At 40.1% G+C, this 13,978-nt stretch overlaps 3 protein-coding genes across 5 annotated transcripts; 2 read left to right on the forward strand and 1 right to left on the reverse strand.

The window, feature by feature from the left end:
* The first annotated feature begins 490 nt into the window (after positions 1-490).
* Positions 491-5,165, forward strand: usp30 (ubiquitin specific peptidase 30). Of its 3 annotated transcripts, none has more exons than XM_080765478.1 (13): positions 491-606; positions 1,269-1,399; positions 1,497-1,664; positions 1,931-2,034; positions 2,137-2,235; positions 2,645-2,687; positions 2,781-2,875; positions 2,964-3,023; positions 3,178-3,264; positions 3,369-3,449; positions 3,641-3,863; positions 3,975-4,083; positions 4,167-5,165. In XM_080765478.1, the coding sequence occupies exons 1-13, from the start codon at positions 527-529 to the stop codon at positions 4,411-4,413; spliced, it is 1,527 nt and encodes a 508-aa protein (XP_080621604.1). In that variant the 5' UTR covers positions 491-526; the 3' UTR covers positions 4,414-5,165. The 3 variants fall into 3 exon arrangements, with proteins under 3 accessions (XP_080621604.1, XP_080621605.1, XP_080621606.1); XM_080765479.1 differs by having other exon boundaries at positions 515-606; positions 1,290-1,399; XM_080765480.1 differs by lacking the exon at positions 491-606 and adding an exon at positions 631-896 and having other exon boundaries at positions 1,290-1,399.
* Positions 5,166-5,271: 106 nt separating this feature from the next.
* Positions 5,272-7,165, reverse strand: alkbh2 (alkB homolog 2, alpha-ketoglutarate dependent dioxygenase). The gene is made up of 3 exons (XM_080765481.1): positions 6,789-7,165; positions 6,499-6,697; positions 5,272-5,652 (listed from the first exon to the last, which is right to left on the reverse strand). Exons 1-3 carry the CDS (start codon positions 7,066-7,068, stop codon positions 5,343-5,345), a joined length of 789 nt encoding a protein of 262 aa, XP_080621607.1. The 5' UTR covers positions 7,069-7,165; the 3' UTR covers positions 5,272-5,342.
* A 128-nt stretch (positions 7,166-7,293) lies between these two features.
* Positions 7,294-13,698, forward strand: unga (uracil DNA glycosylase a). Its single transcript, XM_080765979.1, has 7 exons — positions 7,294-7,509; positions 7,666-7,872; positions 7,964-8,059; positions 8,896-8,993; positions 11,845-11,933; positions 12,630-12,808; positions 12,893-13,698. The coding sequence occupies exons 1-7, from the start codon at positions 7,408-7,410 to the stop codon at positions 13,031-13,033; spliced, it is 912 nt and encodes a 303-aa protein (XP_080622105.1). The 5' UTR covers positions 7,294-7,407; the 3' UTR covers positions 13,034-13,698.
* The last annotated feature ends 280 nt before the right edge of the window (positions 13,699-13,978 follow it).

Below are 13,978 nucleotides of genomic sequence, written 5' to 3' on the forward strand. Positions count from 1 at the left end.
ATACAATAAGCAGAGATTTCAGCACCAAGGAAAGCGACCTGTACGGGCTCTCAGATGACAACCAATGGGGTGATCCCATGGTTGTGTCACAGCAAGGAGAAAGTGGATAGGATCAGAAAAGTACTACTGACTGTCTCACCAGTCACAAATGCCATATCCAATTGTCTCTGACATAATATGCCTATCGTTATAAATTGTATGGCATATAATATAAGTGTGTGTGTGTGTGTGTGTGTGTGTGTGTGTGTGTGTGTGTGTGCGCGCGTGCGTGCGTATATACATATGTATAGCTTATATATATTTACAAGTATTCATGTATTTATATAGAGACCTCCAAAGGAGACCTTCAAACTTGTATCACCATTTGAACGATTCTCCCAAAAACATTGCCGTTATCTGCCATTGTATTATGCCTCTAGAGGGCGGTGTTGGATAGATTTATGCTGCACGCACGCACGCGCACACAGCGGTACATCCTTTAGTGTGGTCCGTCTGAAAGTGAAACAAGATATTATGGAGTTCCGTGATGAACACACACATGTTGTGGAGACACGACAGGTCTGAAAAGCTTGTTAGAGAGTTCATCGGCGCTCGGCCAGTACTCAGGTAAATGTCATTCTTGGCAAACAACAACCAAATGCTATTTAGGAAATAGTTCATACCAGCGATGGAGTAAACCGATCACCCCGGCCCTTTTCAATTAAGTTACATGCTACAGTTAGACGCACGGGGTTAGCTTCATCATGTTCTTGCTAACAAACAATAGCGTTGTTGACGTATCAGGGGGGAAAACACACTAGGAACATAATAACATTCATCATGACAGCAGCATAAGAGCATAACGTGCCGTGGTGGTCAAGTGTAGATATCCCCAAGACCCAATCGATGATCTTTGGGTTCTTTTTTAGCTAACATTAGCTTGGTTTAGATTAAGAACTGTTAGGATATCACAAAGCTTTTCTTAGATGTTTGTGTGTAATAATAATAATAATAATACATAATTAATTGGATGTTCTTGGTTAATTCTTTTTGATAATTGGTGGCCCATTAATACATTAAGTTGTCAGCTTGGTCACTGCATTCAAGGTTATGGATACTTTTAACTAACCTTAGTATCTCACCCCAATATAGCTACAATTCTAGTGCTAGGTAGAGAGCCCTACTACCCAGGGATGTACTGTGGATGTAGAATAGATATTATATATCTATAGAATAATTCTATACATTGCATTTAATACATATGTCAGGCATTGGGTTGCTTGTGTCAGATATTCTCACATCCATTTCAGAACCAAGATGATTAGGAATTGGGGTGTAATTGGAGGCATCGCTGCAGCCATGGCAGCTGGAGTGTATGTCCTATGGGGCCCATTTACAGAGCGCAAGAAACGAAAGACAGGTAACTGTTCCAACAAAAGAATATTACCACATATGGATTGTGTGCATTATATTTGTCTTGGTTTTAGCACTAGTTTAAAAATACTTATTTTCCATAGGTATGGTTCCAGGCCTGTTGAACTTGGGAAACACCTGCTTCATGAATTCTTTGCTTCAGGGTCTGGCGGCCTGTCCCTCCTTTATCAAATGGCTCGAGAGGTTTTCAGGTATGTCTGAAGGCCAACCAGACAATCAGCTGTCCAGGACTCTACTCCAACTCCTCAAAGGTAATAATGAGAATAATGGCTTGAATTTGTATGGCGCCTTTCATGAACCCAAGGACGCTTTTTGTCAGAAACAATGAACAACCAACAAAACAATTATTCGCCATAAGCCTGAGAGAATATGTGTATTTTCCAGGCAGCCTTAACAGTATTTATACATTACATTTATACATACGTTCACAGTAGTAAAATCTGCAGTGTATGTATTAATTTGTAACTCAAGAGTTAAATTAACATTCAGGATTTTACAGTGTAAGTACATTTCACAGCCTTGTCCAATAATGACTCTGGGGAGGAAGACGTGCTGGATGCAGGATGCTTACTGGATGTCCTCAGACTGTACAGGTGGCAGATTAGTTCATTTGAGGAGCAGGTAGGTCAACAATAGCGGAGAATGGAATCTTATATTAATTATTTATAAACTGGTCCTGTGTTTTGTTTTATAAATTGTATATTTTTGTTTGCCCTGCTGTAGGATGCCCATGAACTTTTTCATGTCATTACATCCTCTTTAGAGGAGGAGCAAGATCGGCAACCCAAAGTAACTCACCTGTTTGACGTGCAGTCCCTTGAGGCAAGTTGCTTTTCGATGTGCCAATCCTTTCCTAGCACTACTGTGATATCCTCATTTGTACACACTTTTAGTTACAAATGGATAAATAACACTGAGGATTTTACAGTGTGTTCTGTCCTGTGTCCATACAGTATCCTTCCAATCTCATTTAGTAATTGTTTTTATGAACATACATGGGCAGAGAAAGAAAGAAAAAACTGCAGTTACATTTTGGACCAAAAAGACATGCTATCAACTTTGAAAGACTGAAATAATTGACCATCTTTTTCGTATTTGTTTGCGTTTCCAAAAAAGGCAAATACAAGTTAAATTCCAACTAACCAACTCACCAATATGGATACATCCGTCCTAAAGTTGGAGGGTTTCCAAACCTTTTTCATCCATTTATTCTCTTTTCTTTGAACACCAGAGGCTTCCTGAACAAGAGAATACTTTACATTGCAGAATTCAAGGTAAGGAGGCATTGAAGTAATGTTAACGAAAATAAATTCAGATAAAATAAAGAAACCTAGTATGTTATTTATTCATTTTTATTACCCTTATAGCCCCTCTTCATCCATTACCAAGTCCATGGAAGTTTCAGCACCCCTTTCATGGGCGTTTAACAAGCAATAAGACCTGCAAGCACTGTGAACAACAAGTAAGTTACAGTAGTTTTAGTTTAAGCAGATATTAATGATATCTGTCCTGCTGTTGGTAGATTGATTCCGTTTGCCTGAACTTTACAGAGTCCAGTGCGATATGACTCATTTGAGAGCCTCTCCCTGACTATTCTATTGCCTAAGTGGGTAAGTAATAAGTGCTGAATCCTGAACACATATGTAGAAATAAATCATTGACATTAATTATGGTGTAGCAAGGTTGTTACATATTGTAACATGAACAATATAAATTCTATTCTAGTAGTTTGTGTATTATAGTGTGATGGATTTGTCTATTTAGGGTCAGCCCGTCTCCCTAGATCAGTGTCTTCAACATTTCATCTCCTCAGAAACCATTAAAGAGGTGGAGTGTGAAAACTGCACCAAGGTACAGTTCATGTTTTATCAGTTTGTCTACCTGGCCTTTGTTTTTATGCAGTGAGATTGACTCTTCAGTCCTTTACTTGAGTGTTTATATGAATTATTCCTCAGCTTCAGCAAGGGTCCTTAGTGAATGGGCAGATTCTGGAAAGCAAGAGGACAACATTTATCAAACAACTTAAACTGGGAAAGGTGATTATCAATTATACATGTACTAGTCATTAATGAGTTATCTCGGCCGTAAGGCTAAAAGTACAGTACATCTACACACCAAACTGAGCATAGGTGTCGAATTATATGCTAAACCCAAATCAAGCACCCAGATTGTTTTTGCACATACAGTATGTAACAGTGATGTTTGGTGTAATGGTTCCCTCTCCCAGCTCCCCCAGTGCCTCTGTATCCACCTTCAGAGACTGACGTGGTCCAGTGAAGGAACTCCCATCAAAAGACAAGAGCATGTACAGTTCACAGAGTTCCTGTCCATGGACCGCTACAAACACCGTGCTACCATTCATAGAATCCAGCAGATCAACTGTTCCTCCAAGCCAATAAATTCGGAGAACACAAAGGAGGCCATATCCACGCCTAGACCCAATGGCACTGGTACAATATGCTGAAACGGTCTACCCAAGTACCAATCATATTGTTCTTAACAGTTATTGTACCTACCGGTACCTTGTATTCTCTAATTAGTCTAATACGTTCCGTTTTCAGATGCTGAGTACCATAACAACAACAAGCCATTGTCAAATGGAACTTGCTCGTCTGTCTTTCTCCAATCTCCTGGTTTGAGTCCACAGCTCAACCTTACATTTGACTACAGGTAAACGGTGCACCGTACCAATATCAATTAATGAGTGCTAATGGACTTCTGTACAATGTGTTCTGTTGTGTTTTTCTTACCAGCTCCCCAGAGTACCTGTTCCAGCTTATGGCGGTGCTGGTCCATCATGGGGACATGCACTCAGGACACTTTGTCACATACCGACGCAGCCCTTCCTGTCCTCGCAGCTCCACACCCTTTGGCTCCCAGTGGCTTTGGGTATCAGATGCATTGGTGCGCAAAGCCAGCTTACAGGAGGTGTTGTCTTCCAATGCTTACCTGCTCTTTTATGAGAGAGTCCGCAGCCCAACTGAGAGGTCACAGGAGTAGCCACTAGCCAGAGGATTTGGACAGACTGGTACCAATCACTTGCTACACAGGCAATGGACACAATTTTTATTGTGAATGAGATAAGTAAGCCAGTATATTGTCATACTGGAGATGCAGCATTACAGCAAGACATTAAACAACCTGTTACAACTTTACAGTTGTGAATGAAAGCATGCTTCTCCTTTTGCAGAGAAGTATGGTATGCATGGAAGGCACTTGGTCCCAAATATTTGGAACCCGTTCTTTTGTAGATCGTTTAATAATTTTCTCTTTCACCCAAGTGTAACAGTTTCTACCATTTCAGAAAGAAAGGTTAATTTATGAATTCTCTATATGGAGGGAGTTGATATAAGCTATAAAGAGGTGTAATTTGCCTCGTCATTCCCAAAGTATGGTATGTGTACATTATATTTACAATTATTGTTCATAAGCTGCTGAATTTAATATTTTTCTATGTTTCAAATAAATCGTCATACTGTAAAGTTTGTCTAGATGCAAGTAGAGGTCAGGTCATAGTGTCATCTCACCCATAATACGGTACTGGTTTAAGATAAATATGATTTACACTTGTGTGAAATACTGCCATTTCAACCCTTTTAACTTAAATTTCAAATTAGGATATGGCCTGACTGGTACTCAAGTTGTTTGTTGATCAATTTGCACTAATGTATATTTATCATAAGATTGTATTTGTGTGTAGGTGATTGTTTTCAAATTTCAGTTATAAAAAATAAAAATGAAAGTAACTTGTATAGCTCAATATTTTTAATCAAAGGCCACAACTTGTGCACCATGTGCGAACCTCTTACACATTCTAATAAAATGTACAATCACTGCATTTGACATGAACCTGTATTGCATACTCTGAAAAGAAACTTAATGCCTCAAATCAATCATCTCAAATCGGTGGTTAATTTTGAATGGCTGCCTCACTTCTTGCTGTCCATGACGATACGTCTAAAGGTGAGGTTGATGCGTGGCATAAGAACCTTTTTACGTGCAGGTAAGCTGTGGTACCAGTGTGTGTTGGTTGGTGGATTCATCAGGAGCAGGCTTCCATGAGCAAGCTTCAGCTTCACTGGTTCAATATTACGAGAACTATATTTTCCTCGTGTGTCCCTGTGTCTGAAGATAAAGTCCCGTGCTGCCCCTAGGGAGACTGAGGCGATGGGGCAGACAGGATCCAACTCCCTTTCATCGTCACGGTGTTCCCCCATGTGATCCTGCCCATCTTTATACCTGACAAAGAGCAGATCAGGTTAACCACATTAAGCCTTATGCAAAAAAAATAATCTAAAATCTACAAGCTTGTAGATATATTTTCTAAAAGGTTTGAAAATGCCTCAAACGATGCATGGGATGCCAGGTTTTATAGTGTGGTTAAAGAGACTAGCTCTGTTTGAAAGGTTACTCAAACAGTACTATATTACAGATATAGTTACGTAATATTACTTATGTTTACATATTAATAATTCACTTACAGGTAAGTGCACACCGGATCCGTCCCAACCATTATAAATAAACACTAGCCCACACTAACACCAAGGCTTGTGAAAATAGTAATGAGTTACTTTTGGAAAATGGTAACTATTACTCAATGTGTAAGTAATTGGTAATTACTTACTGGAAAAGGGTAATATTAGTTACTTATAGTTAGTTACTTAGTTATAGTTACTTAGTTACTTATATTAGTTAAGTAATAAGTTACTTTAGTTATGTCTAAAAGCGCCACATTTTGTACAGATGTAGCCCAGCCATGTTGTGCCTATGGCCGAATCTAGTCCAAGGAGTATTTTTTAATAACTAAAAGTGCCAAACTTTTTTGTGCCTAGTTTGACATGCTACTTAAAGCATAATGAAATTTAGAAAATGTTGCCTTATATAGGCATATGGATTTGGCCGCTGTGGCGACCCCGAAGGTCACCGGCTTGGGGGCCCTAGCTAAATCATTAGACTTTAGAGCATGCCCTGGGCTACATCTGTGCAACATTTGGCGCTTTTAGACGAATTAGCGCAAAATATCCCATGTCTCTCACTAAAGCTCCTCCACTACTATTGAAATGTGTGGATTAAATCATTCCTCACCTGTTAACCAAAACAAAATTGAATGTATGTCCTGTTGCTTTGGATACAGCATCCAGAATATATTCCAATGTAGGAGTCCATCTACGGGATAAATGTTTCACCCCAGAATAAGTGTAAATTAGTCCTTCATCCCCATATGTTGCCTGTTTTCTCGGAACATTGTAGACCTTTCCAAACACTTGCACCTTTGCCTCATCTCCTGAAACAAAAACAATAATTAAACCATTACATCTTAAACTGTTTTCATTATGTGGGACGTGTGTGTTGATAGGTTGATATAGGCCATATACCTGTTAAGTACACCACTTCCTCCTCCAGTTTCTTAAATAGGTGGTCTGCTTCCTTCTTAGGGAAGAGTAAAGCATAATCACAGTCTAGTCCTTCTGCTTCTACTTTATGCCAGGGAACAGGATGAGAGAACTTTGCAAAGTCTTCATCTGCTTCTTCCTCCTTTATCCCCTCATTATCATTGCCTGGATCTAGTTTCACCTTCTTGCTTGCGCTCAGGACATCTTCAGCAGCCCCATCATTATAAGAACGCTTTTGTCCCCGAATTACAAACCTATCCATCACGAACTATATGCTATAATAATATATTTAATTAGAAGAAGACATACGAATGTGGAACGTGGTTCGAGCTGACCCAGTTGCACTCAGGTTGGAACCAACTCAACTGCTGCAAGCAATCTGTTTTTATGTTCCTGACTTCCTGAACGCCACTCAACGAATTTCCATACGTGTTGACGTCATGTTGTCTTGGCGCGGATCACGACTTTCACAGTGGTGCACTGCATGCTGGTCACAACAGAACCGCCTGCTTGTTTTGGATAGTATAGTGGGCACTGTGGGCTAATGACTAATTAAAGTAATTAACCATAGCTTTTTCAAATCATAGTAAAACTTAACAACATGATTGGACAGAAAACTATTAATTCGTTCTTTTCACCAGTCTCGAAAAAGAGAGTTTCAAAGGTTCTGGGTGAAAACGAAGAGGGTACCAAAGACGAACAGGTCAGTAAACTGACGCGACACGTTGTCTAGTGCTAGTGCTGCACTAGTCTATACATTCACATTACGAAAATGTTTGTGCAGTGCAGATCTCGACTAAAAACGTTACCAGCTGCAAACGTCTTGCGAACTGTTGTTTATTTTGCTCAATATACTAAGATTGGACGGAAGAAGTTGAAGTCCTCAGCTACTGAGCTTGGGTCAACCGCCGCCTCCTCGTCTCTAACCCAAGAACAACTGGACAAAATCGACCAAAACAAAAGGGCAGCTCTTGACAGACTCTCCGCCACTCGAATGCCTGAAGGATTTGGGAAAAGCTGGTCAAAGGCACTGTCCACAGAGTTTGAAAAGCCATATTTTAAACAAGTGAGAGAGACCAGCACTACATCATCACATTTGTACAAAGTGTCTTGTTTACTTGTTTTTTTTAGTTTCCATATTTATGTCCCTTTCACAGTTGATGTCATTTGTTTCTGAAGAAAGGAAACGCCACACCATCTACCCACCTGCCCAACATGTGTTTACATGGACACAGATGTGTGACATCCAAGATGTAAGTTTAATAGTACTGTATTGTATTGTGATTGAGTCTGGCTACAAGTAGGTGGAAAGCCTGGTGACGTGAACTGACAAGGTCTGACTCTGACACACTGCAGGTGCATTATTGGCCGCAATTTGCAACTATTTTTATTTTTCATAATGGGATGAATCTAGAGTTGCAATACCCTCCATTGACTCCCCATTAATCCAATTTGTTTTTGCGATCTGCTTGTATTAAACGACGTTAAACTAACCAACATTGCAGCTCTAGGCTCTGAATTATCCTCTTTCAATCTGCCAATCGTTTGTTTCATAAAATTGGCGATTCTTTTTCTAAGTGTTGGAATTTGGAAGCACTCGTCGAAGTCACTGAACAGCCCTGCGTTCATTCGCACATAATGCAGGAGGCAGCAGCGCGACCAGTTAATAAAAACGAGTGCTTCCAAACTCCAACAAATACTTTTTCTTGACAGAAAGTAGCTCTATTGTCTACGGTGGATCTTTATGAAACAAATACTTGGCAGATTGAAAGAGGATAATTCAAGCTTGGCTTAGAGCTGCAATGTTGGTGAGTTTAACGTAATTTAATACAAGCAGATCGCAAAAGCAAATTGGAAGAATGGGGAGTCAATGGAGGGCATTCCTTGGAATAAATTACATTTATTGCATGAAAGGAACTCCCTTACTTGTACCTTCCACCACCATACCCTAGCCCCTTTTGGAACCCTCGGTTACTTTTTCTGAATTTTGGACGGCGGTACCCCTTCCTAGTTATTCTATGGTTATTCCACTCATTATATTGTCATGGCTGCCTTTTAACCGAAATCAATGCTTGTCTTAAATATTCAGGTCAAAGTAGTGATTCTTGGCCAAGATCCATATCATGGCCCCAACCAAGCCCATGGTTTATGCTTCAGTGTGCAACAACCAGTTCGACCTCCACCTAGGTAAGCGGGAACTCGGGAATTACCATTTCTGATTATATATTGTGGATTTAATAAACACCATGTCTAAGTGCTTCCACATCTAAAGCCCAGTCCACACCAATTATTCAGACAGTCCTAAACACTGCTTAACCACCAGTCCCTCCCCAGCTCGTCCTTGTCCAATAGGCACGTTAGCAGCGAGGTGTGTCTCCCCCAGAAGGTGCTGCCACACTATCTAAGAAGCCGTGCACGTTCTCGGCTGCTCACAGCTTATTTTTCCGGGTTTTTAGACAGCTGGTGGATGGAAAAGAAGCTCCACTTCCGCGTGACGGCCAGATTCCCGGAAGCGCTCTCCTCTGCGTCAATCGTCCGCGGAGGTGTCCAATCCTCCAGCTGTCTAAAAACAAGCTGCACACACGCCGCACAGCTTCTTCTGTCCGCGGCTGTGGGCCGTTTTGCGCTTGGGTGTGGAAAGGGCTATAGAGCGTCGCAGTCCCTCCCCCTTTCAGAAAAACGAGTGGCCCAGGAAATGAAAACCCAATGCATTCTCCCATAGGCATTTCTTATTTAATTTATTTAAAGACCTTTTAAGCGCCGTACGAAGCCAACTCTTGTCGTGACAAATCATGACAACACACACAATTTTTCGGGCCAAACAAATAATTACAAAGAAGAAAAACTACAAAAAAAGTGTTGTAACCTGCTGTTTTCTTCTACTTCCTAATTCTTTGTTTGGCCCGAAAAGTTGTGTGTGTTGTCATGATTTGTCACGACAAGAGTTGGCTTTAAATAAATTAAATAAGAAATGCCTATGGGAGAATGCATTGGGTTTTCATTTCCTGGGCCACTCGTTTTTCTGAAAGGGGAGGGACTGCGACGCTCTATAGAGACACACAGGGACTACAAATTTCATTACAAACATTACTGGGGCTGTAGCGATTTATTTTGTGTTCTAATAAAGTGTCCCGTATGTTTAATTTGTCCTTTTCAATATTACTTACCTGCCATCTCAATATACAACCCATAATATACTCCATCAGTGTAAAAAGTGCTATCATTGTAAATCTCAAGTTAAAGTGGTTGCACAGTATCCACTATCCACGTATCACGGTCGCATCCCTTGAGATTTTCAATATTTGTTTAGTTTGATATGCTTTTTGATTGATTGAAGTATTTATTAACAGTTTGCAGAATTACAGTACATTTCAAGCACAACTCAATACAAAATGTCAACTGTGAGTAGTGGACGACCCAATAAAGCATTACACTTGTTTACACGAGGGTCCACCTTGTTCAATTCATCATAACATTTAGAGACACACAAATACTTCTATATAGCCAAAAACAGTCAAGTAAAGTGGTGGGCAGGGGATTCAGATTTTACGGGGGGCAGTTTCGAATTGCAACCCTTTGAGAGCGGTTTTAAAGGAGTCAAGGGATTCGCATGTCTTAATGACTGTTGGTAGGGCGTTCCACATTTTGGTGGCATAGGAGTGAAATTAATTTAGTCCCTTGTTTATGCCGAATCTGGGTTGCACATGGTTTGAACTCCCTATGTATTTGTGGAAAATTATCCAAACAGCATCTTGCAAGACTAATTATTAATACTTATCTGGAGAATTCACTAGGTAGTTGAAAATGTCAAGATATGTCACTCTAGCTGGGCTATTTTCCCAACTATTCAGCCAAGTTAATTATACAACAAGTTGACAACAGTAAAACACACCGTCGGAGCTCGGCGGTAGATAGATTAGGTAGTAAATTATGAAAAAGACCATGAAAGATGCACTCCAAATTGCCTTTTTTGTTTGCCACCCAGGCGTTTCAGACAAGACAGCTTGTGTTGCAAACTAAAATGGTTCATAACTTTTAGAACATCTAAAGATGCTCAGGTATACAGAGGTACCAGCTAGAGATATACATAGTATGTAGAAGACATGACAGTCTGAGACAGAGTGGTGGAAATCGAGACAGATATTTATAAGAGGTCTTCCAATAATGTGTTCTCATAGTGTCTGCCTAAAAGTCTGCTCACTTTCTTTCTCAGCTAGTTGGACCCTTTCTTGTCATAATTGTTTACACTGTTTAATATGTATGCACTCTTATTAAGGGTTATCAATTCATCCATCTGAAGTTGGGTGGTCAAGGTTAGGGGCAGAACCACATAGAAGAGTAGATAAGTGATTATTTCTTTACTTTTGCTCATGCAATTTTATATTTAAAATTATTTAAAAATTACACATTTAATCAAGTGTATTTGGAATCTACTTTAGAACAGCATGTCTGCGATTTGGATTTCCAGATTTGGGGAAGGTTTCAGCCCAATTAGAGCCCCATTGACTTTTCCATTATAACATGTGAATATATTGAGGTACTACTGTGGCCTACCGCTACCGGCAGTATGCACAAGACATTTGACACTAATCTTAGTAATCTATCACTCAGCTAAGCTAAATCTGGGGCATTTGGTGGAGAAAGGGGGGAAAGGACTGGACCAACTAACTATACACCCCTGGTGGACCCTGGTCAAGTAGAGTTGATTTAATTAATGGCCATAACCTCAGTTCGAGTGAAGTACATTACATGGGCCTTGAGACGGTGAATATGTCACAGAGAGGGGGTAATGTGGACACAACTCTTTTACAGAAGGTGACTCTTGGGATACATTCATTCCCAATGTGTTTGGAAAATACCTATTTCTTATGAAGTACCCTGCTGGGATAGATCTGTTACTTGTGTGGACATCTTACAATACCGGTAAATGCATAGTGCAGCTATAAACGTTATATTTTCCAAAAGAAAGTAATGCTATAATCATTTAATTGATTAAAATATTTTTTCGGCATGTCTTATTGTATTGTATTGTGTGCAGTTTGTTGAACATATACAAAGAACTGGCCTCTGACATCGAAGGATTTCAGCACCCGGGACATGGAGATCTCACTGGATGGGCTAAACAAGGTACCACTTGAAAAGCAGCATGTTGAAGGTCTGTTTTGAATGCCCAGAGGTGTGTCTTGTCCTGACCTTTCTGACCGGGGTGGCCCTATTGGGGCGCGCCCGTCCACACACAAGCGCGTATGCATGTGCGCGCGAGCATGTGACGGAATAGCATTAATTACATTTTTGGCTCCACTAGGCTACTATCCATAATCTGCTTATAACTAACTGTCACTAAGGGTCTGTGTTAAAGTGTTTTATTTATACATCACCTGATTTGTATGCAGTTATGTGCTTTTGTAACTAATACCAAACAACTCGCCCCTTTACCAACTCGCCCCAGGCTTACAGCCGGCGGAACTGTGCGACCTGGTATTCCTAAAGTAACCCAAGTAAATTACCGGTATGCTTAAACGGTTAAAATCTATCCTTATTCTTAACCTCAGTAAAACTGTGCCTAAAACTAATCCTATACCTAAACTTAACCCCAGTAAAACTATGCCTAACCCTAAACTTTTTTATAACCTTATTCTCAGTAAAAGAAAATAAAGAATACCACAACCTGCGGCACCGAGCGGTCGGCGTGAGCCTCGGCGTAAAAATCGAGGGGCGAGATGGTTTAGGGGCGACCGTAACTTTGTAGCACCACCAAGGAACTTATTATCTAGTTTATTTTGTATTCTTATACATTTCCCTTGTCCCTCTACGTTTTCTTAGGTGTGTTGTTGCTCAATGCTGTGTTGACTGTTCGAGCCCAGCAGGCAAACTCCCACAAAGAAAAAGGCTGGGAAACTTTCACTGATGCTGTGGTGCAGTGGCTCAGCACCAATCTGGATGGTGTTGTCTTCATGCTGTGGGGATCATATGCTCAAAAAAAAGGAGCTGCTATCAGTCGAGTAGGTGTAAGATCTATAGACAGTAATTGTATGTTTTATGTGGATGTGTAGTCGTTGCTGATGACTTATTCATGTCTTGTGTAGAACCGTCACCACGTCCTGCAAGCAGTACATCCGTCTCCTTTGTCTGTTCATCGTGGATTCTTTGGATGCAAGCATTTCTCAAAGGCAAATGAGCTGTTGAAGAAATCTGAAAAGGAACCTATAAACTGGAATGCACTCTAGAATGTCATACTGTACATGGCTGTTTACTGAGACACAACTGAACACAAAACCAATACATAAGCTTTTCATTTAATTCCTGTTTGACATATTCTCCTAAAGATTTTGTTTTTCCAGTTTGCACTGTTTGAGTGCACTACACTGATTTTATTTACTTTTTATGAAGTTATTTTCAGTTGGTTTTGACCTTGAGTATCTCTACAATGTTCCATTGTGTTTAATACGTCAGAATACCAGAATGTAACTTCCAGTGTGTATTCTCTTGTTTTGTCTATTGAAAATGTTTTTGTACGCATTACTCCCCCCCCCCCCCCCCTTTTTTTTTAAACATAAAGAAGTAAATCCTTTTTTCTTGGTTTGTCGTCGTCTCGTCCCCCCCCCCCCCCCCCCCCCAACATGCTTCAGAATTCAGTTTTTGATTGAATATTTGCTTTATTTTGCCAACAGAGTACAGTTTGATACAAATGCAATGCTAAAAGGGATTGAAGAAAGCACTATGACTAGGGCATGTTAAGTTGTTTACTACTGAAAAGCTAGAGTTTTTGTTATATAACAAAATTATGTAACTCAAATATTCTGCATTTAGGTCCAGTAGATGCATGGGGCCTAAACGTCATCAAATGCTGAAATGCGCAGCACGGCAGCAACTTGTTACTTGACCTATGCAAATAAATCAATGACTGAACGCCAAAGAACTTTTGCGTGTTGGTAGTGTGTTTGTTACCAGTTTACTGAATGCACCAGACTGACCAGAGCCTTATAGACAGTATTTTAGATTGTATTGTGGTAATAATACAACATAAACATTAAAGAGACTTTAGTTGTTACTGTACAATACTTTAAAACAGTTGTCATGTTGCACACAATGCTTAAAATAGCTCTGATTTGCGCCGCCCTCGTTGAAAACAATATATTTCCAACTCCAGCTTGTCTCGGTTTCGCAATTCC

Source organism: Protomyctophum bolini (genome assembly GCF_963924005.1).
Source record: "Protomyctophum bolini genome assembly, chromosome: 6".
NCBI lineage: Eukaryota > Metazoa > Chordata > Actinopteri > Myctophiformes > Myctophidae > Protomyctophum > Protomyctophum bolini.

What these genes read in the sequence shown, in the direction of transcription:
- usp30 (XM_080765478.1), top strand. Translation starts at nt 527, where the DNA reads ATGAACACACACATGTTGTGGAGACACGACAGGTCTGAAAAGCTTGTT. An exon ending in GCGCAAGAAACGAAAGACAG is followed by an intron (nt 1,400 to 1,496) that starts GTAACTGTTCCA and finishes TATTTTCCATAG; the next exon opens with GTATGGTTCCAGGCCTGTTG. An exon ending in CTATTCTATTGCCTAAGTGG is followed by an intron (nt 3,024 to 3,177) that starts GTAAGTAATAAG and finishes TTGTCTATTTAG; the next exon opens with GGTCAGCCCGTCTCCCTAGA.
- unga (XM_080765979.1), top strand. Translation starts at nt 7,408, where the DNA reads ATGATTGGACAGAAAACTATTAATTCGTTCTTTTCACCAGTCTCGAAA. An exon ending in CCAGTTCGACCTCCACCTAG is followed by an intron (nt 8,994 to 11,844) that starts GTAAGCGGGAAC and finishes TATTGTGTGCAG; the next exon opens with TTTGTTGAACATATACAAAG. An exon ending in AAGGAGCTGCTATCAGTCGA is followed by an intron (nt 12,809 to 12,892) that starts GTAGGTGTAAGA and finishes TGTCTTGTGTAG; the next exon opens with AACCGTCACCACGTCCTGCA.
- alkbh2 (XM_080765481.1), bottom strand. Translation starts at nt 7,068, where the DNA reads ATGGATAGGTTTGTAATTCGGGGACAAAAGCGTTCTTATAATGATGGG. An exon ending in GGAAGTGGTGTACTTAACAG is followed by an intron (nt 6,698 to 6,788) that starts GTATATGGCCTA and finishes TTTTTGTTTCAG; the next exon opens with GAGATGAGGCAAAGGTGCAA. An exon ending in AATTTTGTTTTGGTTAACAG is followed by an intron (nt 5,653 to 6,498) that starts GTGAGGAATGAT and finishes GCTCTTTGTCAG; the next exon opens with GTATAAAGATGGGCAGGATC.